General features: G+C 37.3%; 2 protein-coding genes across 11 annotated transcripts in view; both read left to right on the top strand.

Moving 5' to 3' along the window:
• The window catches only part of c23h8orf34 (chromosome 23 C8orf34 homolog), a 56608-nt gene extending 54304 nt beyond the window's left edge, over positions 1–2304 (top strand). For 2 of the 3 annotated variants that reach the window (XM_056737667.1, XM_056737666.1), the window contains exons 14-15: positions 426–473; positions 1507–2304. In XM_056737667.1, the coding sequence (XP_056593645.1) occupies positions 426–473; positions 1507–1514 (56 nt within the window). In that variant the 3' untranslated portion in view covers positions 1515–2304. Of the gene's footprint in view, positions 1–425; positions 474–1506 lie in introns of those variants that run through there. The other variant, XR_008905414.1, reaches the window with a different exon arrangement.
• Positions 2305–5078: 2774 nt separating this feature from the next.
• Positions 5079–27332, top strand: part of sulf1 (sulfatase 1) — a 76828-nt gene continuing 54574 nt past the window's right edge. For 5 of the 8 annotated variants that reach the window (XM_056738866.1, XM_056738867.1, XM_056738861.1 and 2 more), the window contains exons 1-2: positions 5079–5326; positions 21563–21950. The gene's annotated coding sequence lies outside the window, so the exon portion shown is untranslated. The remainder of the gene's footprint in view (positions 5327–21562; positions 21951–27332) is intronic. The other 3 variants (XM_056738863.1, XM_056738862.1, XM_056738865.1) reach the window with 3 other exon arrangements.

The raw sequence follows: 27332 nt of genomic DNA, 5'->3' as shown, positions 1-27332 counted from the left end.
CACTGTCTGCTGGAGTTCGGCCTGTGCCAACATAGATTAATGAATAGGCAGCTAGTGCGTGCCATAACAATTTCCTGTTATTGCAAAAACTTCCACAATGCGGTAACCTCTATCCCTTAAAAAAGCAAAGTAGGTGCTCCGTCGCTTCTGAATTGTATGCCTGCGATATAATGCCTCCATCCAAATACAAATTGTTTGCTGTGGTTTCTGACCAGAGCATAAGCTTTATTACAGGAATAAAAGTAAAATCGACTATTCTAGTGCTTGTGTTATTTAAACAATAAACGTCTTTAAAGCAGATGACTCACTTTCCTGTTATTAGCTGTCAGGGTTCAAATGATTCGTTGATTTTGGATTTCGAGTTTTATCAAATGCCAGATATGAAACGGTTGACTCGTTTTTTCTGTGTTTTTGGCTCTTTTTAGGTAATCCAAGCAGAGCGCGGGACAGCAGCAAGAGATCAGTGTTTTCAGGTAAGCATTCCAACACATGGGAGCCAGATCTGTGGCCACCGAAGCTCAGTGCAACAAAAGCATGATGAAGTGCATGTAGTTAAAAGACCTGTTTTAAATCCTTTGAAAACGGACGGTTAATGTCTATTAATGACTTAATTTTCCCTAAACCATTGAATGTTTGCCTGAAAAGAGACTCAGACCTCATTTATGCATTCAATGTAAAAGATTTAGAATAGAATGCACTCACAAATACAAAATATTTGTAAATATATTAATAAATATGTAAATAAATTTGTGCTGTTAAAACAATTAATCGCGATTAATCGATTCCAAAATAAATGTTGATATAATATATGTGTCTGGCACATACTGTATATCTATATATAAATACACAAACATACAAATATGAGTAATATACTGTATATTTATATATACACACATTGTAAATTATATTTAACTGTAAATATATAATATATGTGTTTGTGTAAATATTTGATATATATACAAAAAATAGTGTTTGAGCATTTGTCTAGACACATTTGTTGTGAAATTTCAAAGTTCCTTTTCCAATACACTGGAATAATATTCAAATCTCAGGCCCTTGTGTTTTGGAAAGGGGCTGTCCAATGGTCGTTTCTATTGACTTAGCTGGGTGCCACTCAAGCATGTGGCCGTTCAATGTAATGACGATAGTGTCTCTGTGGTTTGACTTGTTGAGCCCGGCTTTGAGGTTTTACAGTTGAAGAGGGACGACTGGCCTTATACAGTGAAAGGCAGCCAATAGGCTTTGTGGTAGACTGGGCTAACCTACCCAAAACTGGGTGCCGAATCTTCTGACCTCATTCATTCACACACACATGTATATACACAACGAAACGAATGGCCACCGAGACACCAGCTCATTTTTCCATTCTCACATATATCTTTGACATGCTTGAATATTAAAGCGTGTTTTAATGGTAATTATTGAGGGTTATTATGCTTATTAGTGGTTAGATGGAACTGATGTCTGTTTCCAGGCAACTGATGTTTTCTTCTGTGCTTTCCGCAGGATTGTAATGATGTGTACGGAAGACACAGAGCCAATCAAACATTTATGCAATTTAGATGGGCATTTCAATATTGTGAGTCTCCAAGAGTCACTTATTTTTTTAATTTTGACCGAAAAGAAAGATTGTGTACTTTTCCACAAATACAAATATTTCTTAGAACTAAACGTGTGTTATACAACTAAACGTGTGTTGTACAGTACATTACAACCATTGGACATGATCGAATGTAATATATGTTTATCAGCAAAAGATACTGTAAGCCTGCACTTGAATTTTTGTCTGTTAGCATGCTTGTCGTTTGTTCATTCAAATTAAAGTATTTACTGCTGCCTTGCATAAACACAATTTATCACTTTATGTGCCAAATCGATAGTTGATAAAGGGATTTTTGATAAACCTTTTCAATAAACAACAAAGGATATTTGCCAAGGCATAATGAGAGTATGAATGTTACACATGTTCCTGTATGTATAATGTTGGATATGCACAGCACTGCCCCACCTGACCTCAGCATGACACTTTCTCATTCCCAGGAGCAATGTGTGTCTACAACTGATAAGGACACATTTCTAAAATATACATTTACTTTGACTTTTATACCCATATAAAATATGTAGCCTGTTATACATGTTATATCATTGTATAATGCAAAATAAAAACATTTGTATAAAGTTTCCTTCTTAATTCTGTAACTGTGCAAGTTCTTATTTATTCTTCTCCCATTTTTCTCTCCAGTCATATCGTTTCATGCTTTGTCTTTTTCTTGTTATTGTCTTTAATCTCTTTAATTTAATACATTTCCGAAGAGACTTTATTTTGTGAAGCATAATGCATTGAATGCCAATGTGCTACCTGCTGGTTTCTTAAAAATTTTTGTTATAAAAAAAGAGTTTGGTAATAATGGAATTTTGCTTACTAGCATGGAGACATTTGGCAGAGCTCATGTTTGGTTTAAGGGCATAAATTAGAGTGGAAAAGACCCATATCTCCTTCGGATCTTATTGGATTAGAACCCAGAGACAGATGCGACTCGATGGTGACATACTTCAAAACAACTACATTTCTATGACACTTACTGTAATCTCTGGAAATCTTTTCCCACCTACGGTTTATTAAACTGCACATTTTCCCCATCAGCTTGACAAATGATGTTTTCAAAGCTGACGCTACTGAGAAATCGCCAGCCCTCATTTTGTGGTTCATGCTTCAAGTGTTTCAAGTTGGTGATGATGGCAGTTGTGAAAGATGGGCAGTGGTTTCTTGTCTCCTTTATGGCAGATTGTCGCATTTATAAGTGTGATCCGACCTTTCAACTCTCTTCTTCAAACAATACGAATAAAGGGATTGACCCAGAGCCATTAAAGGTTGGTAATCTACATTAAAATCTGGTGATGGTGTGCTGAGTTGTATTTGTTGCTCAGAAATGGGGGTCAGGAAATAATATGCTGCTGGCTGAAGGATTAACAAATGTAAACATGGGATTTGTATTTCTTCATGAACTGTGAGATACTTTAAGCAGCCACACCCTAAGTATCTAATCGCTGGGGTCATTACCCTTTGCCAAACCTCAAACCCTTTTTCACACTCGGCCTTTAAACAGGATGTGGTTAGTCAAAGCGCTTTGTCTATGTCTAGCGCTGCAAAAAGAGCAAATTAGACCAATCAGTTTACTGTATAAAATACAAATAAAAGATATAACTTATAAAAGATTTTATACGCTGTCGTATTTGTTCCATCTCATTGCGATATTTCCCCACAATGCGAGCCAGAAATACGGGATGTGGTTTGACGGAAACATGACTCAAACTTGCCATAACAAAAGGGTAAAAAATAAGGGTATTAGAGAACATATTTCGTTTTTGAGATCACAACTTGTAAATGTTAGCATGTGTTTTATCCTGACAGGAGATTCTTATTGCTTTAAATGAGATCATGTTCTTCAGTGGTCCACTGTAAACATTATTTTTGGCTTTCAATAAACGGAAATCAGTTGGTTATGCCTTTAACAATACAATGGTTATTTTAATGGTAAACTATTTTAATGGTTTTATTTATGGTAAATAAAATATTTTTTTCTAGCTTGTTTTTTAAGGTGCACAAAATTTGGGACACAAATTAGCTTACCAGACCACATTTGAAAGCCTTAAAAAGTAAATTATTTTAATATCGCCATGTACTGCAAATATAAAAAAAATGTATATTATATGCAAATATTTTAAGAGTTATGGTAAATAAAGTTTTTTGAATTACTTTTATTCAAGAACTTTGCTACCTTGTTTGTTTCCCACAACCTGTAAAAGTCCTCAGCCCACTCAAGAGCATCATGTATTTCCACTCATCCTCTCTCACCCGAAGGTTTAGACCACCGCCAGTGGTCAGCTGACTGGCCTCTGCTTTTTATTTATAAATCATATTAATCCAGACATAAAGCACAAATAAATCTATGGTCGGGTACAAGAATGCTTTGAAGCTTTATACACAACAGAAAGTTTTTACTCTACCCATAGTGTGTGGATCCAGTTGAGTTGTTTTCAAAGCTTAGGAGCTCTCATAACTGTGGAACTTCATTAGGAAGCGGTTCAGTGTCTTCATCTTCTGAGAGCCATCTGTTCCCTCAGAAGACATATACTTAAAAGTCACTACTATACTTTGCAGTAATTAGACACCATTTGACATACAAAACGAATTATTTGCTAAATATTAGCATAATCGAAAAAGTGTGTTAACAAGTATGGTTGCATAGCAACATCGACAGTGATAAAAAAAGTCAAATTAACTCTCACAGTGTATATATAATCCGAAGGATAACCTCGATTATATATACACTGTGAGAGTTAATTATGCCTTTTTTTAACACTGGCGATTTTGCAGTGTGGCAAAGGAGCCTGCACCAGTGTTGGGTGTAACTAGTTACTAAGTAATTAGTTACTGTAATTTAATTACTTTTCCCTTGAAAAAGTAAAGCAAGGGATTACTCGTATGTTTTCTGTAATTTAAATACAGTTACTTTTGATGTTATTAAACTAAATACTTTGTTATATATATGCGTGTGCAATAGGGTAATTGACTTCAAAATTCAAAGTCTTATTTTAAAATCTGTGCTTTAATGTATAATTTTCACATTTGTAATACTTTGGTCAGTTAAAAATATTATTTGAATGAATTAAATAAGCCGTTTCATGTCTATTCTTGAATCACTTAACTAATCAAGGTTGATGTAGGATATAGAAAGTAATTAGTAATGAGTAACTAAATACTTTTTGGACAGAGTAATTTGGACAGTAATCTAATTACACTATTGAATATGTAATGAGTAACTAGTAATTAATTACTTTTTCAGAGTAACTAACCCAACACTGGCCTGCAATTTAGTAACAAGTCAATACAAAAATCTGTGTGGATTTACAGAAAGTTTCTTAAAAGTTACGTCATTAAGTAAAGTTGTATTTAATATTTTCTGCCTGTATTAGTCTCTCTTCTACAGCATTTAAGAGCAAATTTTTGATACCGAACTTTTCAATCATCTGGGGGTGTGGTCAAATTGCATAATAGTTAGGGGCGGAGTCAGTACTTCATGTGATAGCAGGTGGCAGGTTCGATTGATAGTTAGCGAGGTGAATGTATTTAAAATACCGTATTTTCACTTAAATTAAACCATATTTTGGAAGTATTTATAGTTTTTCCACGGTGTTGTATGTAACATTATTCGTCCAGCCTGGTATAACCAGAATAAATAAACTTCTGCCTATAGCGTCATATTGGAAGTATTGTGACCAAACGACTGACATTGTTTTAATCTCCTGCCCCAAATAATTTAAGGTGAGTCAAACTTTACAAAATATATTTGAGAAAGGGAGGACGTTTTAGTTAATCTCTCATACCCTTATGTTTGTTTGTGCTAGCCATGGCTAGTTGTTGTTTATTAGCTTGATGGTGTGAATACACTGGCTCTTTATGCGTTGACGTAACTTTAGCCTATTTTCTTTATCAATTTAGTTTATTTTTTTATGTTATTTTCAACTACATTTCTCAGAAAAATTAAAAATATAGTTTGTTTAGTATGGTAGGAATAACCACAGTGTACAGTCGGGTCTAAATGTTTGAGACCGTAAAAGGAAAGCTAAATCTAAATCAGAATACTTTTAAACAAATAAATGTTATTATGTAAAAACGGAATATTTAGAAAACTGTTTCTATGTAACTAAAGAAACAATTTATTCATGTTTTGTTGTTTTCAATTAGGTCATGTTTGTATTGAAATGAACTACCAGACATTGTAGCTGTGTCCCAAATGACATCCTATGCACTCAACCATTATAGAGTATACATTTTAGAAGAGTAGTATCGTCCGAAATTGAATACTAAACGGTTTTATACTAACCGGAAGTATATCGGTTTCACAGACGAGCGTAAATGACGTCAATCGCACGCCACAATGCTAAGCTGCGTCCCAAATAGCGCACATGTGCACTATTTTACGCCATTTTGTAATATAAATAGTGCGAGTAGTGCTTTGACATTGAAAATCCTCAAAAAAGTAGTGCACTGTAAATACCCGGATGATGCACTTTTTCGACCTAAAATATGAAGTGTGGAACTGTGGACACTTCATGTACTGAACGGTCGCAAATTCAGACGCCCCTCAAGCAAAACACTCCTGCAAGGTGATAACGCTTCAATCTGATTATTAAAGTAATGCTGGGCAATACAGATGAAAACTACGGTAAGTGAACAACGCATAAGTATATTTTTATTCACACGCATTGTGACGTGCGATTGACGTCATTGGCACTCGTCTGGGAAACCGATATACTTCCGGTTTGTACATTTGGGACGATACTATTCTGAAATTAATATACTAGATGATTGAGTGCATGGTGCATAGTGTATAGTATGTAACTTGGGACGCAGCTCTTGAAAAATAAAAGTCAACTTGTATACTGTAGAATTAATGAAGTTTTCATCTGTTTTGCCTGCCATTACTTTAGTCATCATCAGATTGAAGCGTTATCACCCTGCAGGAGAGTGTTGTTCAACCCTTTCGTTACGTAAGCGAAACTGCGACCATTAGTTGTGTGAAGTGTCCACAGTTGTTGCTAGAAGGGATACAGCTACGGCCGGAAGTGGTGTCAAACCGCGCCATATAATTACAACACATTACATTAGCTAATGCATACACCTACCCCAGCCCAACCTAACCTTACAGTAAAAATGTTTATTACTCAACCGTTTTCAAGTGTGCATGCCTATTAGAGGTAGCTGTATCCCTCTAGTCAAAACCCAGTTCCAAACTTCATATTTTGGTTTAAAAATGTCAACGCTTTCTTATAGCTCAGTGGTAAGAGCATTGTGTTAACAACGCAAGGTCATGGGTTCAATCCCAGGGGATTGCACATACTTGGAAACAAATGTATAGCATAATGCAATGCAAGTCGTTTTTGATAAAGCGTCTTTAAAATGCATAAATGTAACGCACTATTTATACTACAAAATGGTGTTGAAGAGTGCATAAGTGGGCGATTTGAGACGCAGCTGTGTGTTCACACCAACAGCGCATCATTGAAGCCAAAGACCTTATACAAACCATCCCGATGTTTAACACTTAAAAAGTTTGACTGAGAATGTTTATTGAGGAAGACATTTAATTGAATTACAAAAAGTGCAACAGTAGCACAATTGCTAGGATGTAAATTATACAGTAATATGTAAATAAAGATACTAACTAAATTTGTGCTTGAAAGGGTTTATCCTGAAAAAGTTCTCAATCAAATGATGTTTGGGAATCGGTGATTATCTTAAACTAAAGGTTTTGAACAAGCAATCAATGTAGAATTTTGAACTGTGAATGACTGGTCACGTTGACACACAGATTTGTTTAAGACATGAGGCTAGCAGAGGTCAGAAAAAGTATATCAACATCCCAGCCATACTTCACAGAGTTGTCAGGCCAGGAGAAACTTTTGAGGTGTGACTTTGTGGTCAGTATGTCAACATGAACTTTTTGGTATGAGAGACAAGGTTCTAGCTCCAGTGCATGGTTGTGTAGCAAGAGCATGTGACTTTTGGGGGTTGTGTATGTTTTGGCAGCTGGCAGTGTGGCATTTTTTTTTTTTTAGAACATTGTCTGGTCAAATGAAGAACCAACAGCACTTCATCCTGCAGGCGAGGAACAACTGATCTTATCTTTCAAGTAGAGCGATTAAGGGTTATTTGTGCTGCCCGGTGTATTATTGAGCTGTTTTCTTTTTGGTATTTCTTCCTACCTCATTTGTATGGCCTTGAAATAACAGATAATGGCAAAAAACAACACTCTTGGTGGATGTGGTGATGTTTCTATTGAATGTAAAATATAAAGGACTGATGGGGGAATAATCATTTCTCTCATGCACACGCATGTTTTAAGCCCTCTAGGTAGAAGTGCTTTGTGCTTGAGCTAAAACTCATACTGCGGGTTGTATTTCTTTTACCACAGTTTAGCATTATATGTCAAGTCTTGATATAACTGAATAAAAATCTGACTGGTTTATAACGATGTTCTTGAACATAAAGTGCACATCTGGATCTTTATTTGTGAAACAGGCTCAAATGGTATTATTCTGCTTCTAGTTGTTGTGCCTCTTCCAGGGTTCGAGACCCCTTACTTGCGCAATTTAGCCTCGCATTGCAGTTTGTAAGTACACTTGGTCACAGATAATCTCTCCGCGGGAGAATAGGCGGTTTTAAAGGGAGATGGAATTGTTTTCTCTGGCTGTGTTCTTCCTGAATGCAAATTCTGGCCAGTGTTAGGCATAGTCCAGATTTTATTTACAGTGATTTTGTGTCTTTCAGTAATTTACCTTGACTGTGAAAACAAGACCAGCAAATGAGAAATGTGCATTTACATTTTATGAGTTTGGCAGATCCTTTTATCCATATTTACTTAATTTTTTTAGGTTGTGCATTGGCTAGCTCTAAAGCCCATGTATTTGGCTTAAAATACAGTAGTGTCATGCAGACAAAGTACCATAAAACAGGATTTATAATGCTTACTAGAGTAAATAAACACTTGTTATTTGTCAGGCTTAAAGTTCCAGTGTGTAGTTCTTTGGAGGATTTATTGACAGAAACGCAATATAAAATACATAACTATGTCTTAAGAGGTGTATAAAGACATTACATGAAGTGTTATATTTTATTACCTTTTTCTGTCCACATAAACCTCGGGTCCCCTTGCATTGGATTCACGATGTTGTTTCTACACTAGCCCTAAACAGACAAACTGCTCTACATGGCCTGTTTCGAAAATATGTTATCTCCTTCGGCATAGAAGTGGAAACGTGACAACATCTTGGTTCTGTGCAACCACCAACAAGCTTCAAAAAGGGGGGGAAGAAGTGAGCCATTGTTTGCAATTCACAGCTTCACCGCTAGATGTCGCTAAACGGATAGTTCACCCAAAAATGAAAATTCTGTCATTAACCCTCAAGTTGCTCTAAACCGGTCTAAATTTCTTTGTTTGGTTTCCCACATTCTTTTGTGTTTAACAGTTATGGGTAACCATTAGTAGTTTTTTCCTACTATGGTAGTCACTGGTCCTCCAGAAATGCTTGGTTACAAATATTTTTCAAAACATCTTTTTTTGTCCTTAGCAGAACAAATAAACTTATATGGGTTTGGAACAACTTGAAGTTGAGTACATGATGAAGATGCCATGTAGAATTTTCCTTTTGGAGTGAGTGCGTGATCTTGCAGATCTTGTTGAGAGACTCGCAGTATGACTAAATGTTCGGATGATGGCTTTTTGGATGCCAATTATCGCTTTCACAGGCTTATGATTGTTTTTATTAACCTTCTGATAGTAAAATAATTTCATTTATTGCTGTCCCAACATTTACTGTCAACATTCTACTCATTTAACATGCCACATTCTAAACTGTGCTGTTTGTCCTGTAGTTCAGAGGATTAATTGATTAAGAGATTACATTTTACAGTAATTACATGTGCATAAATATTTTGTAACTGAATGGAAAAAGAGTTGTATTATACGATGACTATGTGATAGCGTTTGGTAATGGATAAACCCAATGTGTTGACACCTATGAGGTGGCTGTATACAAACTCCTTGAATGGGCTTGTTTACTAACCACAAGTGCTTGCACTCACCAAAACCATAACAGAATAGCACACAACAAGGGTGTTGTTGCCTTTTTACAGCTTCCTGGTGGTAAAGAGCTTTCAGCTGCTCCGCACCTGCAGTGCTTTAAGGCTGTAGTGCGTGTTGTCTTGAACTTTATCAGTTTCTCATATATTTTTAAGATTATTCTATATCAGATGGATGAATTGGCCGTGAAACTTTACTGAAAGACTTTCAAATGATTCTGTGAGACTGACTCTGTGCCTTTAGCTTCCAAGACAAAGTGACAATGGCGTCTGGGCGTGTAGCTCCCTCTGTTCTCGCGTACCCTTTGCAGACTGTCAAAGCGAATAATAAAAATGGTTATGTGTTGGGTGTGCTGAGGTTTTCCTGCCTTTTCATTTCCCCTAAATGAAATCTGTCAAAAACATCTGTCCTAGCTGATCCCTTCCTCCGAGGCCACCCAGAGGCGTGTACGGCCTTTTCCCTTTGATTTATTCCTGCACAAAGAACATAAAACGTAATTGTTTTACATCAGTTAATGTCCTCCGGTATTCAGCAGTTCATCTGGGACGTGAGGGCCGCCTTGTTAAGGTTGAAGATGGGACAGAGCGAATTTGATTGGGGTGAAGTCTTTTTGAACAGATCCTGAGAGACACTTGACCGAGTCAAAGTACACATAGATCAAAAGTTTCACGTGATTCATTTATTCACAAGGTGCAGAACGATCCCCCAATCCTGAGCTCATGATTAGTCACCTGAATGCAGGCCAAGGAGTGAGTTAAAGCCAAACTGGTAAATATCCAAATGTTTTTAGGGAGCAGCACAGCTCTAGTTATTTGCCAAGCTATCAGGCAACACTGAACATGTGTATCTTTGATTTCATAATTAGTTCTAACAAAACATGACAGGTGTAATTTATGTGTCAATAACGTGTCTTTTTTCTTTAACTTCTATTGGCTTGATATGTGCTTGGGTGGGACCTAAGCCTGTAATTTTACTGATAATTTACTTTTCCATTTAATTGCTTTGACTCTGGCATCAAATTTGATGTCCTGCTCTTGGCCCCCATTGTAACCCCCTCCCAGTTACAGAATGGTTTTACCGACAGCATCCTGCGTTTTGCTGCTTGCTGGTATGTAGTTCTTGGGTGTTTCTCTTAAACGAATAGTCTATCCAAAAATTCTGTTATCTACTCTCCCTCAGATTTTTCCAAACATGTATATATTTCATGTTTCTTGTGAACACAAAGGAAGATATTTGGAAGAATGTCCGTAAACAAACAGATCTCACAAAGTATTTATTTTCATTTTTGGGTGAACAATCCCTTTAAGGCAGTGAGTTACATTACTTTATCACTGTTAATGTATCCAAAACAATCTTGAATATTATCTGTTTAGTGAAAACTGGTGGTTTCAGTTTTACAGATTGAGAATGATTATTGACATTTTTGTATTGACTTTATGTACCTTAATACTATTTAAGGTTTGCAGAAATGTTGTTTTTAGCGCAATGCACAGATCAGAGATGCTGCTTTGGGGTCCCACGTGTTCAATAACGAGTCCTTTTGCTTTTATAATTCTCAAATCTTATATCAATTCTTAGTGGCTTACTGAGTAAATAGAAATGTCTTAAATAGATTTAACCAGATGACAACTTTCATTATGATCAACAGTTTGTACATTTATGCATTTGGCAGCCCCTTTTATTTGAGTATGTGCAGTCCCTGGGATTGAACCCATGTCCTTGCTGTTACTAACACCATGCTCTTATCAGTGAGCTACAGGAAAGCTTGACACTTATTTTGGTGGGGGAAATAAAATAAAAACTTTAACAACCACTTAAAATGCCTTCATATCATAAAGTAGTTCCTTACACTCCGTAAAGATGCTCTTGTGTTTTTCGGATCATTGTCAGAACCATTTGTTTTGAAAGTGAGGAAAAGGCTCTTCTTCAGGTCTCACATTTGGCTCCTAAAGGGTTTTATTTGAGTTCTGTTGCTCTCCCTGCATTGCCAAGCTAATTGATACCCAGGCCAAGAGGAGCAGGGTAAACAGGAGACAGCTGCATTACCAGCCTTCCCATAATGCTCTTCCTGTCAGGCCACATCATAGGCCAGGAGATGGGCGCACAAAGGCAATGTTTGCTCAATCTATCCAAGCGAGGATGCTTAATTGGGAAAGTGAACTTTCCCATCACTGGTGTCATTTCCTTTCACTATACTAAGTATTTAAGAGAATGTGTTTTTGATGCTAATCTTTTTGATGTAATTGTACTTTTTTCTATTTTGTGGAAATTGTGGACTGGAACAACTTAAAACATTTTTGCAGCAGTAATTTGGTAGAATTTGAATATGTTTTCACTAAGAAATGGTGTTGCTCTAATTCAGTGCATATTTGACCATGTGTTTATTCAAATTGCAATTGGAATTGGCATTTCTTATATCCCACATTTGAAGAATTAATTTAAGGAGAATATAATTTTAAATGTTACTGGAAATCATTAATCTATGGTTGCTATGTTCGGTTAACGAAATGTCCAAGATTCCTAAGTATATTCGCTCTCACATACCAAGTAGTTTCTGTGTGTTTTTCCTCTAGTTGAGCACAACTAGCTTAAATATCTGAATGTAGGACCCACAATGGTCATTTTCTGAATTTAAGGAAATAATGGGGCCATGGAATTGTGATTTCAGTATGGCTGCCCAAAGAGTTGCTAAGCTATGAGAGTGGATTGTTTGCTCATGTCGTACCCAGCTAAATAAATGAGGGCAACAGTGGGCGAACGTATTGACCCGACTCTTCTTTGTCTTATTCTGTCCATATTTGAAGAGTCGTGGCAACCTTGCAGATGGATAAAGGCTGCGTTTTTGTGGGGGTAAAGTTTAGAAAACAAAAGAGTGAGGTCTATTGGTAAGAATGAGGTCAGTGTAGCGTTCCTAGAATGTAGAACATGTTTTTGTAAGAGGTCAGTTTGGAAGTATAGAGTAAAGCTAGTATTTGCGGGATGTTTGGTCACTTGGAAATAGTGCCTTGTGCAGCTGGTTTTGTACTTTTGTTTCTGTTTTCACAGTTCTTATTATTGTTCAATTGTTAATATGTATTATATTGTTAGCTAAATAGTAGTTTTTTTCTAATACGTTTATCATTATAAATTTTGCAGATACAAAATGAATGTTTCAGAATCACACTTTCAGTAATCGCACACATGGATTGCATAATGTGGTTTTGATATGTAATTTCATCAGTGAGTCAGTTGTGGAGCTTGTTTGGAGATGTGAACAGCCAGACGAATGTTTGAGAGACTCTAGTGTTCAATCGGTAAGAGTTTCCAGGGCTGGTGGACTATAAAATCTAAACGTAACTGGGCGTGTTGATACAGAATACTTCACAAGTGTACCTCACAGTTCACAAACTGCACTACGTTTTCGTAGGGAGACAAAAAATTATTTACTTAAAAATGAAAGCAAATATATTTTTTTTTTCCTAAAACACATTGGCAGATTTGTTCTATGCATATTTGACTGTTGTATGCTGTAGACCATTTAAAATATGTATATTAGAGAAGAAAATGTACCTCGAAGGGTGGTGCTAAGCGTTAGGGTGAGCCCTCCTTTTGGATCCGTTTATCATGCCTTCCTTTTGGAATGCTATTAATAAGAAAGATTTAATCAATGTTACAAGTAATCGCTTATAAATCCAACTTGCCAGGCTGTGTCTTCGTTTATTTGTCCTTTAAAAAAGATGCTTTACCTTCTATCAATCCTTTAAAGGCCTTCTTTAGGGTTTTATTAATATGAGGTTAAATAAACAGTGATTTGTGTCCAAACGACTGCGTACATTCATTGTGGAATACTGTCACAGTCTGCAATATACCAACTCTTGATAAATCACTTTTACATTTATTCACCCCACTAGCTTTGATCAGTATCTAGAAGAATAAAATAATAATTTGTGCTGTTTGGATACACATTACTAGCTCTTTTTTCCTTGTTTAAAAATAAAGGATTTGTTAGGCTTGGCCACAGAAGTGTGGGAAACATCTTTGTATGTGGTAACACTGAACTAAACACCTTCACCTCCATGTGTCTGAATCATCTAGCGTTATCATCACTGTTTACATGTGCTTTGTTAATGTTTACTTGTACTCGCATGGTAAAAGTAAGGAGTGATGGATTGTGGGTGGATTGGTCTCTTTAAAACTTCCAGGATGACTCAGTGTTGTTTTTAAAGTGAGGAAGTTGATGAAACAGGAAGGACACCTCCACAATCCACATAATCCATGACATCAACTGTGGGCGGTTGCAAAGACGGCCTTTAAACTAAATATTTAGGAAGTTATGGATTTATGGTTTTAATAAAGGCTCTGTCTGGTGAACATCAGATTGTATTTATGGTTTTAATGTCCAGAATAGATTCGACAGAGGTTGGACATTTGGTTGAACAGCTAATAAATGGTACTGGTAATGTCTGTCTTTTCCCTACATGGTAGCCAATACAGTTTACATTTATTCTGGTTTCAGTCTTCTTTAAGATGTGGTCTTTAAGGGTGGTTTCACATTAGCACTTTTGTTGTGCACCTGGATTTGATTAACGTCAGAGTTCGGTTACTTTGGATGATGTGAATGCTGTCTTCCAAACCCGGGTGCGCACCCGTGAACTGTACCTGATTCTGCTAATAAATGGGTTGTCTGGGGTGCGGTTCATGTGAACTCCTGTACACTTCGCTGCTTAAAAGCAGTCATACCAAATCGCGTAACTGAACAGCTATTAATGACGTGTTATTTGGTAAAAATGTGTGTGTTTCACTCACTCTTCTGCAAGGGGAGGGGGGTGACAATTTAAGTAGTCCATTTATGGAGTAAGGCCAGTCAGTACAAATCTAGCTAAACGTATTTATGGCTTTACCTATAAAGTTAAATTTGGAAAGTTTTTGAGTTGTGTAGGGCGCATGAACAAAAGCATGTTGTTTTGAGGTCTAGGCTCTACCTGTCTCTATTTATAAACCTAATGTAGCTCCTTTTAAATGCTTTTTGTCATCTTTAAAATGCTTTTATACCTGCCTGATATGACTCTTTTGCCTGTATATTCTTTTAATTCTTGCACATTAGCATACAGGGTTTTTCCTGGCTCAAAATGAGGCGGAGGTGGTGCCATCCTGATCTTGTACACACACATATGGGCCTGCCGTACCCTTAATTGGCACAACCAAAGTGACTTTGACATTAAAAGTTCTAATAAAATTAGATGAAAAATGTTATCATTTTCAACTAACTTTTCAGACCATTTAAGCCAGCTGAATTAACCAGTCTTACTAAATGACTAAAATGACCTAAGCTCATTCACATCTTGCTTTCTTTGTGGTTCTTTTTAAATGATTCAATGATCTCTTATTATTGCGTAAGTGACTGAAAAGTTCAATAGTTGGCAAACTCTCTGTGTACTGTAGCTGAGCAGTTTGATCGTTAAATCAGCATATAAAGACATTACAATGATGATGTCACGTTAATTAAAGAAATTTCAAGAAATTAAATGTACTTGGATGCAAAACAAACAGCCGAGAAACAAAGCCAGCTCTTGTTCTGCAACTCTTTTTAGCGCCTCAGTGTGCTGATAACGAAACGGCGCCTACTGTGCCACAATGCTGCAACTGCAGTTACAAATGACAGCATTTCTTGTGAAGACACCAACATAGTTTTGCCGAGAGTCTGAGGCGGCACAACATTTGACAATGGCGGCCGCCTCCAATTTCTCTATGCAGGAAAAACCCTGGCATAGCTTTCTAACTTGCCACAAACAATGAGGACTGCCATAAAGGATAATAACATCGTCCTGTAGCTTCTTCTCACTTCCTCTGCTCCCCCTGACTGTTTAATTACCTGACCCTCCTCCTGTAGCCACTGCCACTAAAATGCTAATGAATCCTAACTGCGAGAACTTGACTGAATGCAGATTATAGAAGAACCAGTTAGTTCAGATGCACATGAGCTTCAGCATGCTTTTAACTCTTCAACGTGAAATCTAACTGCTTTGGTTATATGAGAATAGCTTTACAATAGCATTTGCATTTAAAATAAATGGGGTTCATTTTAATTCCTTGAAAACATTGCCATTCTGGTTTTCATTAAAAGACTAGAGGTCTGTGTCCGATTCATTTTTCTGGCCTGCATTAGTCATTTCAGAATTTCCTACTGGCAGATTTGTTCATTGAACTGACTTGGAAGCGTCCGAATGCATCAGAGGAAATACTGAGTTACTGTATCTACACGGTTAACAGCAGTCATTATTAAACGTACAAGGAAAGTTTAATTAACCACCCCACAGACAACAACGACCCATTGACGTCTAGAGGGTTAATTTGCGGCGTTTCAATAGCGGCATAAACAAACTATGCCTTACTACTCGACGTGAAGGTGATTTACCGGTCTTCTGTGTTTACGCCCACTCTTAAATCGACTGCTGCGAAATTTAAGTGGCCATAAAGTTGTTGCCACAAGCACCCGGTCAGTTTATCCCTTGGGGATGTCCAAAAATAAACCTACTTTACACACCCTTTTCCCCTGGTGATCCATATATAGTCTGATCCAAGTCAACTTGAAGTGCCATTGTGTCCCCTGCTGTCCTTTTTTCCCGCTTTTAAAATGTATACGAGTTGGTATTAAAAAAACAGACCAACATTTGTTTGGGTATGGTCTGGGTTTATTTAACTGCTGTGTGACGTAGTGTCATCCAAACATGTGGTGGTATTTCATACATGGTCAGAAGTGATGTAAACATTTAGACATCTGTTGGCTAATTCATAATGGCAGAATGAAACTCATGCTGGAAAGACTGCCACGGGCATTAACACTTTGTCTCGCAGCAGGATACATTTTTTATGGCGATTAAATTTACAGAAGCAGACACGAAAGTAGGTACAGTTAAATGCATAGTACACAAAAGTACATTTTTATTTTATTTGCTCGCCTTACGTCGTTCCAAACCATTTGCATCACTGACTTCCTGGTCAGATATATTTTTTGTGTATATAAGAAAAGGAAGTGACCTTTTTAAATGGGCTTCCTTATGCTAGAAAATTATACAAATCAATCGTAGTCGTTCATATGACTAACACTGTATGATGCAATAGGATATGATACCTAGTAAGATTCTCATGACTTCGACAATGTCTCACCAGACAAAATAATTTTTATGGCTTTCCTTGTGGAACTTGTAGTTTCTCCTCATTTTTGATGATTAATATTCATGAGGTGTAAAACTTCAGTGAGGGTGGATGTGAAATAGAAACGATTTCTAAATTAGAATGTGTTTTTGCGTATAGTTTTGGCAGGTTAGGACAAAATCTTTGATTTTCATCGAAAATGTACCTTTATCGTGCACTGCATTCTGCAATACAGTTATGCAATTGCTTACTGTGTGGAATACATTTTTTTTTTTTTTTTAAGGTGTACAGTTTTAGGAACTTGCATGTAAATTATAGAAATATAATTGTAAATGGAACCCTTGATTTATGAAAGCAATTTTACATGTTATAGTGAGTAGGGATGCACAATAAATTATTGGCCGTATCGGCAGATAAATGGTAATTTTTAATGTTATCGGGATCGGCCGATAATAAAATTCAGGCCGATATATTATAGCCGATAAATCGTTACCTCTGGTTAAACTTCCTCTGCTGCTCACAGTTCAAATACAGTACATAATCTTTCTGTCGTGATCATCACTTCCTGCTATTAGTAAAACATTGTTGCTATAGGTACAGTGTGTAGATATTTATTAATGTGTAAATTATAGGAACAAAAGCATATAGTTTGAATCTGACTGCTGTCTGAATTCTTTTTTTCCTGCTAGACATGTGGCTATTAAGAACATTTTTCTGGTTGCTCTGGAAGAACATCTATAATTTGTTAATTTAATAAAAAATACCAGAAACGTAAGCTTGATGCAAGATTTTCCGGGGGAAAAAATAGAGCGGTTACTTTGTTTTCTGGAGTCAATGTTTTCAAATAAAAGCAGTTGTCCACGTTTTGCCTTTTGCTTGTTTCAGACTTAGGTAATTTGATATTAGTATTTAGATACTATATATCGGTTATTGGATTCCAATGTTGAAAAATAATTATCGGTTATCGTTATCGCCAAAAACGTACATACCGGTGCATCCCTAATAGTGAGTGTTTAGTTGGACTAGTTTTAGATCAGCTCTGCACAAACCAAGAGTTGAACTGTTTTTAAGAGACCTTTCACCCTGATGAAAAAAAAGCACGGGATTATCTCTGTACTGATGTAAACCCTCAGATAAACCCATTATATGCCAGCAGTTATTGCTGGCTCTTCACAGACTGTCATTTCCTCCCTCAAAAGTCTCCTCTTAAACACACGCTAACGTGACGTTTACTGGCCTGTTAGCACTCGCTGGCCCAATTACTACAGCCCTAATGGAGGTGTCGGTGACAGGTGTGTCGAGTGGTTTACAGTTGGAAAAATATCTTAACCCATTTTAAGAGCAGTCAATAAAGCAGTGTTTCTCAAATGGGAGAATTGCTGGGAAATGGCTGCTCGAACGGCTCCAGTGTTGATGTCGGCAAGTTAGATTATACACTTCAAATCTTACCATCAACAGCCACTATGTTTACGTCTCCCCTCTTATGGTTTCATAGCCCGACTTCGGTGTTTGGAGAGCCATGTTTCTCTTGTTCAGAGATCAGAGGTGTGGGTAGAGCCCATGGATGGGGGTTTAGGAATCCACCAGCACAATGTGCGTTAAACTGCAGAGCCATAATAAACCAAACAAATAGAGGGTTGCTAACGGTGTGTGCTAGCCAGGGTGGAGGGCTGCTGGGAGTCGTCAAAAGTCTGGCGCTCTCGGAAAAAGCTTGAATAGTCAGACGCCACAGTCTGTAGACACTCCGGGCATCCAGTTTATTTCGAGGCTCATTGAAGCATATTGTCTTGAGTGGGAAGACACTGCTTGGTTATTTAATACTTTTTGTATTTGCTACGGCCGGTCTTCACCATCCAATATTCCTGTTTTATAATCCATAACATAAACCCGGGCCGATTTCATGGAATGTTGCCCTTTACAATACCCGCGCCAGTTTCAAATCACTAGATATAGCATGTCTGCGTCGAGCCCAAATCTGATTGCATCAGACGTTGCACAGAGGATGCTTTTGAGCACGCACCCATGCACCTTTTCAAAATAAACCCCTTGTTTATAGTACCGAGGGAACAGAGGAATGTAGGAAATGTATCCAATCTCGATGATGCTCACTGTCCGCTTTACTTTTGTTTGTAAACCGCCCCCAGGGACCATTTACTTGCACGGTGAATTCTTTGATAAAGAAAATGACTTTGCTTTCTTTGTTGAGAGCACACTTTCAGACCTTTTGTTTGGAAAAAACTCTTGATAGAAAAAACAAAATAATGAATGTTCAATTCCAATTTTCCAGTTGATGTGAATGTTAAATAATGCAGTATATTGTGGAGAGGTGTGCTATTACTTTTCTATAATGATAATAATAGTCTGGCAAAAAAATAGACCTATATTAAAGGGACCGGAGCCACATCTAGACAAGTATTTCCTAGAGACTTTCGGGTGGGCTCTTTAGACCTAGGCCAGTGAGCAACCATCCAGATCACTCTAGCAGCCTCTTATAACTTTGTAGATCTGCAAACCGCTGCCCTGTCAACCACCCGCATCACCACAGCAGCGTGGAGGCACTACTTACTTTTTATTAAAATCTCGCTCTTGCTCAAATATTAGACTGAGGCACTGCGGTAGTGTTGCCAAGGTCATGGGTGTGATTCCCAGGGATTTTATGTACTGTAGCCTTAAAACAAAACTGAAAGCTCTTAATATTTTATTAAATTCAAGTTTGATTTACTTACACAACGCAATTTCAAGTTTAAGTTTACCTGTAATTTTTCAGCTTTTGGTTTGCCAGTGACTTGGAATAGATTTGTTTTTGTTAATATGTTAATCTGCATCTTATGTTGGCCAGTGGTCTCCAATTTTAAGCATGCATTACACAGAACATAAAATGTAATGTCCTTTGGCATACGTGCAGTTTGTCAGTGGTTCCTCACTCATAAATTCCTCACAAGCATGGCAGGTCTGTTCAGGGGTGTAGCGGTGGTCCATTTCCCTCCGTAACCACTGGGATGTGTTTCCCTAGCCGGCAGTAGTCACAGACCCCTCTGTGTCCACTCTCTTATCCAGAGCTTGGCTGGGAGCTCCTCTAATTTATGGCTTGTTTCCTAAACAAAATATAGAGTTTCAGGTTTAAGCGTTCGTATCAGCAAACCTAGTGGAGCGGGGGGTTTACAATGCTTTTCTTTGGGGCCGATCGAGGCAAAAACTGGACTGACAGGTCCAACTTAAATTAATAGAGCCTTTATGACAGAAGCTCACATCTGGAGGGTGATGCAGAGGGCAGACACCTGAGCCCGCCGGCCAGTCTTACCACGCACCGAAACTGCAGCCGTGAGGTCACAAGGGTGAGAAGACGAGAACTTTGCTTCTTTTCAGCAGACAAAATAGCATACTGAATGTGCATGAGTGAGCGAGAGAAATGTATGCACAGAAGAGAAAGTGAACGAGTGTTTGTCAGCAAAATGCCAAGCTTGAGTCTCATCCAGTGTGGTTTTTGGTAACGCAGGCATGAGGGATCGGAATGGCACACGGCCCAATGAATTTATGCTGCTGCTCTCAAATTTAACAAGTTCTACCAAAATTAAAAGCTGTATACACAGGTGAAAATTTCAGTTGACATGTTTTTATTTATATATATATTTTTTCACAAGTGTGTCTAACTGCTTATGTTTGTCAAATGTAACTTATGAATGGACATATTTTTGTGCCTTTCAGGAACTCTGCAAATAAAAATGTTTGACATGAGGGAACGGTTCAGTAGTGACATTTATAATTGTTTGCATGATGTGACTTTCCAACAGAACTTCTGCAGTCAAGCCAGTGTCTGTCTCACCTTTTAGGTTGTGAAATCTATTGCTTAGCTTGGAAGTTACAACCTATTATTTTGATATATATATACATAATACGCCTGGTGCTAAAATACTAGAGGTTTTGAGCTTGTACAATACCATAAAGGTTTCCATGTGTTTTTGGATGACAACTGGTCCTATTTCTGTGTGCTTTAATTTCTGTGTTGATATAACTCTTTCCTGTTTTCACACTTTAATGTCCATCATTTAGTCCAGCAGTAATATTTCCTAGTATTCTGCTTCAGTCTGGTTAATTGGGGAGCCAGTGTAAACAGAAGTGAACTAACTGTAGAGGTCATATATTTGAGGGAAGAAGAGATAGATTGATGTGGTGGTAAAATTTGGAGTGTCTTGCTCTCCTCCACTCCTGTCTCCCCACAGAAGTGCTCAGATGTCTCTATCCCAAGGCTATGAAAACAAACACTTCAGTGTGTCTAAGCCGGTGTCTGTTACTCCTTACACACCGATCATGACTGAGACGCTTCAGTCTATAGAGTTATAAGTGAAACCGATGCATATTACGTCTGTTTTAAAACATTTTTTACATTGCATTGGCCTATTACTGACAAAGATAATTTGGTAAATGTTGAAGGTCTGGAAAAAGTTTTTAAAGATGATGAACTGAAAATTAAATATTAAAGCCAAGTGAGTTAATTTGCTGCTTAAACTAGGGATGTGCACCAATGATCAAATTTCCGATCCGCCATAACTATTCAAAAATTAACTCTTTCAATTTCCTTTCATCTGACCAACCATAATCTGGGAGTGTCACCAAAAGAAATATGTGGGTACTGCCGTTCTGGTAAGCACAGTGTAGGTTTGAATTCAGATCTTTTGTATTTGAAAAAAAAAGATACTTTGTGCCAGAGTATTAATTAACGTCTTGCGGGCTGAAATGTCACGATAAATCGGCATATAAATTTTTTTTTTTCCCACCCCTAGTTTCCAGACACGTTTACTGCAACTTCTTGCCGAGATGGTACAGTAGGGAGGATGTGGAATGAACTCCAAGGCGACTTTCACATACAGAAGGCTTAAACATTCAAAAAACTACTTTAAATAGGGTCTCATGACCCAAAAAAAGAGCACCCATAAACACTTCAACACCAGACATTTTTTTTTTATCTTCAACAAAAGCTTGGAGACGAGAAGCAGAATCCTTTCAGTGTACACCACTACTAAAAACAGGACCGCGTAAGCAGACAGAGGGGCTCACATCCAGCAGGGCGGCCCACCTGTTACTGCAGTTGTGACATGAGTCCTCAAGGAGAACAAAGTGGTGGGCTGGAGAACACTTTAAAGTCAAAGACACTAGCAGGCATCTGAAAAGGTAATTCACTCCCTCTGCTCACACAGCATTTAGAGTCAACATTATATCTAGCATTTAATATGCACAGCTCCAAACATCTGGATTCTCTGGGGGTTGTTGAGGGGCTAGAAATGGATTTTTAAAAGGCAAGAGTGCTTTTTTTTTCACAATTAAACTCCATCATCTGTCATTAATACACTTGGGTTGAGTGGGATTAGTTATTTGTAACATTGTTTGATTTAGAGGGTCATGGTTGTGTTATAGTGCTAGACACCTGTGGGTTTTCGAAAAGCTATAACGTTCCAGAAAGAGTGTTTTATGTGATTGAAACGCTGCCTGTGTCTAAGGGATGCACAGACATTCAGTATTTCCCCATTCATTGACGAGACTACGGCGGCTACTTTGTTCCGTCAGTCTTAAAATTAGCCTCTTTTTCTCTTATAACAACATGAATATTTTGTTGAATTCTGGACCGTTTTTTTGTTGTTGTGCCATTGTTCACAACCAGATGTATTGCTTCCCCTCTCACACACTCAAACGCTACTGTACATACGAATGCTCATTCGCTCGCTACTGTTTCAGCTTACGCGGTTGAAACACAGACACGCAAACTGGACAGGATTTGAGACATCGCTAAGCCATACTGAATACAACATTTACATAGCCTGACCCATGTCCGACATGTTATCAGAATTCTCAGCCCAAGTCCAACTGAAGCCCGTTGTGTTTTTTTGTACCTCCACTTTACACAGGCTGTTTCGGCAATTACAATAGTTCAGTTTGTATTGATGGTGAATTAATCATATTTTGTTAATTTAGTAAAGTTAAGAAACGTGTTTGGAGATTTTTTTTTTTTTTTTTTTTGTGGCTCTGGTGCAGAAAGCATTGTTTGATTGCCACCTGCGGTGGAGCACTAAGATGATTTAATGATGTGAAATGACATGGTTTAAACTGTTAAAATAGTTTAGCATAAATAAAAGTATTAAAGTAGTTTATATATTAAGATTCTTAATTAGCATAGTTTAGAAAATTTGTTAAGTATTTTTGTTTAATGCTTGGGCACGGAATGTAGTTTGATTGCCAACTGTGCCAACTTTAATGATTTGAATGCATGATGGTCATGTGTCTGCTTAAATTCCTCCTTTAGCTTTGGCTGTCACCGTAAGAAAAAAACACACAAACACTTGAACATGCGCGCATTTAATATAGACATGTAATACAGAGAAGCCCTTCTTTATTTTAATGTTTTAAGAACATAAAGGCCTATCAGTGATGATCGATGACCACATTTCTAATAATAAAAAAACAACCAAGGCAAAGTTATGACAAACAGAAAAGATTAATTCATTATATTAGTAATCGTTTTATTACACTGACTATAAAGAAATTACTTTCTTACCTTTCCTTGTGGTTCTTGTAATGTTGGACGAAATTGGACGTTGTGGTTGTCGTGTCAGAAATCCTCGCGTTGCATACTCTGCATCTGGCAAATCTTTTTTATTCGCGATGTTTTACTCGTAGCCTGGGTGAAGTTAGCAAATGGCTAACAAAAAGGTGTAACGATCTAGTTCAACACAAGTTTCCAAACCATCAATCACCATGGCAGAGCCAGCGATAAAAACACTACACGAATCGATATCTGACGGATTTACACTCGGTTGCGTGAGCTGTAAGAGGCAACGGGTTGCAAAATGGATGGAAACCTACCCTTCCTGCTAATGGATTTCAAAGTATTACTAGTTAGCAAGCTATGCGCAAACAGCCAACAACCAGCTGCTACCTCAGAATCTAGTTTGAGCTTTACTATGGCCCAGTAGTATACCCGCGGGAGCCAAAAGAGTGCTTTAGTGCATGCACAGTTTATGAAGTGACATGATGTAACAGCGGTTTCTGCCTAGTCAACAAATTCACATGCGTTTTGTTGCCCACTGGGAAGCTTATACAGCGATCGTATTTGCGACACTGATAACACACAATTGCCCTCATCAACCACATGGGGGAACCAAGCAAAAGTTCTCTTGTTGCTTTAATTGCTCTCGTGTTACTTTGATTTAAACTGATACATCTGCACAGCGCGCGCATAAAGTTGTAAACATAATAAATCACAAACTTGATATTACTCTGTTGTTCTGAGAGAGTGTGCACTTTTCTTACGGGATAACTCTCAACAGTCTCTGCATCATCATAATAATGTATGCATGCCCTGGTCTGGATAGTAAAGTGATACTGCCATGTGGGGGAGTGGGACAATGGCACTGTGAAAAAGGCCCGATGCCGGCCTGCTTATTTATTTATAACATTTACCAAATATTAATTAGTTCAACCGGTAATCACTTTTTTGCTTAATTTTTTTCATGGCTCATGCTCTTCATGTTTTGTCTGTTAGTGAATGCCCATTTTACCATGTGTTGTGCCCTCCTTATCCCCATTTATATCTATCGAGCCAATGAATAAATTACTACTGGCATTGTATTCTTGTAGATTGAGTAACTTAATTTTGCTTTGAAAATGCACCAGATTGCCCAGGATTTACCTTTAAATTTTAAAACTAAAGGATTCCTGTAGCTCAGTTGTTAAAGAATTGCACTAGCAACGCCAAGGTCAGGGGTTCGATCTTTGTGATTGCACATATTTAGAATATATAGTGAAATGCATTGCAAGGCGCTTTGGATAAAAGCGTCTGCCAAATGCATGAATGCAAATGCAGTGCATCGTAAATGCACAACAAGTTGAATTTATTGACAGCATTTAATTGCCATAAAAAAATTCTAAATAAATTAAGCACTTTTTTGTTTGCATTTCTAACCTTAAGTTCTTTGGATTTCACAACAGCATTTCACAACAGCATTTCACTTGTTTAAATACATATGTGCTTTAAGGATAACTCATTCTGAAGTCTTTTCAGACTGGGGTCACTGATCAAGGCAATTAGATTTCCTGTGATTTTTCTCTTCCAATTTAGGAGTTATGACTCAGGATTTTCTCAGGGTTGCATTTAAGGTCGAATAATTTGACCAAATGTGTTGTGAATTAAGTCTATTGATGCCAGTGGCTCATGCATGACATCACTTGTTGGCACATTTGGGTGTGTAATCATTGTTCTAACTTAGTTTCAAATGATTATTTTTTTGCATGGATGTATTATTTCCCAAATAACTTTTAAACATGATGTTCTGGGATGAATGTCAGATAATTGTAATTGCAGCAATTTATGATTTAATTTGTTTGCATAGAAACTGTGATAATTCACCTGGCAAAAAGCAGATATTTTTGAGTATATTGATGTATCAAACTATGCATGGTATGGTTCTTAAGACTGTTAGGTGATGTGTTTCTGAAGTGAAATGTATATTTTTGTTTGCATCTTGTGTGGACAAGGAAATGCGGAATTAACATTGTCAATGTCATACAATGTAACTGTTTAATAATTGTCCTAGAAAGAGTGTAGAATCTTCATATTTCATACTAATGTTTTGCTTTGTATTAATTTTTTAAAACCTGGAAGAAATCATATACTATAAAATTAGAATTTTAGATATTTGATGTGACTTCTGAGAAACAAATTTTTTTCCGAATATCATTTCTAACATGTTATGTTTTCTTCAATTAAAATTTCAGCTACTCTTATCAATTCCTGTGTGCATATTTTCAGAAATGTGCTTGTGCTAACTTGTGATAAAGCACAGGAACCAGAAATTTACCATAGTTCCATAGTATATATACACAAAACAGTGCTCATAAATATATATACATGTATGCAAATCAGTCAATAAGCAGGCAAAATGACTATACAGGTTGATATCTAAATGTTTTACTTTAACCTTAGGAATCGAAACTGGGAATCGAAACCAATAAGCGGAATCGAATTCCGTATCGATAAAATTCAAACGACACCCAACCTTAGACACTGTCTGTTTTTGCTCCATAAGTTAAGAAATTTAGATCAGTTGGGCTGTTAAATCATAATTTGTTCATCTCTTACAAAGTTTTTTTTTTAAATAATCTTTAGTCCTTGGCATTCAGAAATTCTTCATTCCTAAAGCAAATCGTAACCATTATTGTTACCTTGTTTTCTTGTTTTTACCTTTGACACATGCAAGCACTTATCTTTAGCTTATGGGCACATTCTTCTGTTCAACAAATGGGTTGACTGTACATCACTAGTTTAATGATAATTAGAATCATATAGTGATGTCATATCTCAAACAATGTGGTTCTTTGGCATTTGAATTGGTTCAGGCAATATCACACACGATATCTTGTGGCGAACGTGTTTGATTAATGATCTTGGGCGTCTATAAACGGCATCTGCTGCACTGATCTCACCCTCTACCGCCGTGCTAAAAGAACCTCAGAGCTCAGACTTTGACGGATCACATCTCCAACTGTCATTACGATCGCCGGCTGGCTTTGTGTTTGGTGGGTCTTTACTGCCTCAAGACAAACAGTCTAAATCGCACCGTTATGTTGTGAGAGCCGTGTGTCAACCTAATGGGTGGTTGAGCGACTTGATGTCTCCCTCCACCCTCCAACACACACACTTACGTTTTCAACAATGTGAAACCGAGGGAATTGGCTGCAGCGGTCTGGGGGGAAACGTCTGAAGCAAGCATGAGTCTACCCCTTGAAATCCCTCCTTTATTGTCCTGGCAGCATTTCTGTTATCACTTATGGAAAAATATGGTCGTACTGGGGTGGGTGATGCTTTTGGTGTGGTTATTGCCATGAAAACTGGCAAGTCTCATATAAGTTAAAAAACATTACATACTCTATTTTGATTATGTCTGCGCTTTAATCACATAGCAACAGACCCCTTTTAGCGGAGTCTCTGGGTGACTTTTATCCCTTAAAATCAAAGAGTGTTTTAGAACTTCCAGTTTAGTGGGTTAGTTATTGCTGAAGTACTGGACTTTCACTTATGATGATACATATTTGAGCGTAATGTACTTGGAGTGGTCTGTGTGGGTCATGTATGTGGTTTTGGTGAGTAAAGCTTGAAAATAAAACTATGTCTGTTGCATCTCAGATATGAACCAGTGTTGTAGGAACAAAGCTCTATGAAGATTAAAGGCCACCACAAAAAAACATAACTTCTGCTTCAATGTCAAATAGCAAATGAAGCAGAACATCACAAATGTTCGTCCTTTGAACTGTAATGACAAAATAAAAATATTATATTTCTGCATCGCTATTATTTAAAATCCTACGCATTAAGCAGTACCTTGAAAGGATTTTGTCTCCATTCTCTAAATTGAGATCTTATTCTGTCCAAACATTGAATGAAACATTACTTCATGCTTTTTACTTTTGTCCATCTCTACTGAATGACTAATGCTTGGCCAGAACTCAAGCAGATGAAATCAGTCTTGATGAGCAAAGGCTTAAGAAAAAAAACTTTGCAAA

Source organism: Triplophysa dalaica, chromosome 23 (genome assembly GCF_015846415.1).
Source record: "Triplophysa dalaica isolate WHDGS20190420 chromosome 23, ASM1584641v1, whole genome shotgun sequence".
Lineage (NCBI taxonomy): Eukaryota > Metazoa > Chordata > Actinopteri > Cypriniformes > Nemacheilidae > Triplophysa > Triplophysa dalaica.
The sequence above is the reverse complement of the archived record's forward strand: the minus strand, read 5'-3'. Positions and strand labels throughout refer to the sequence as shown.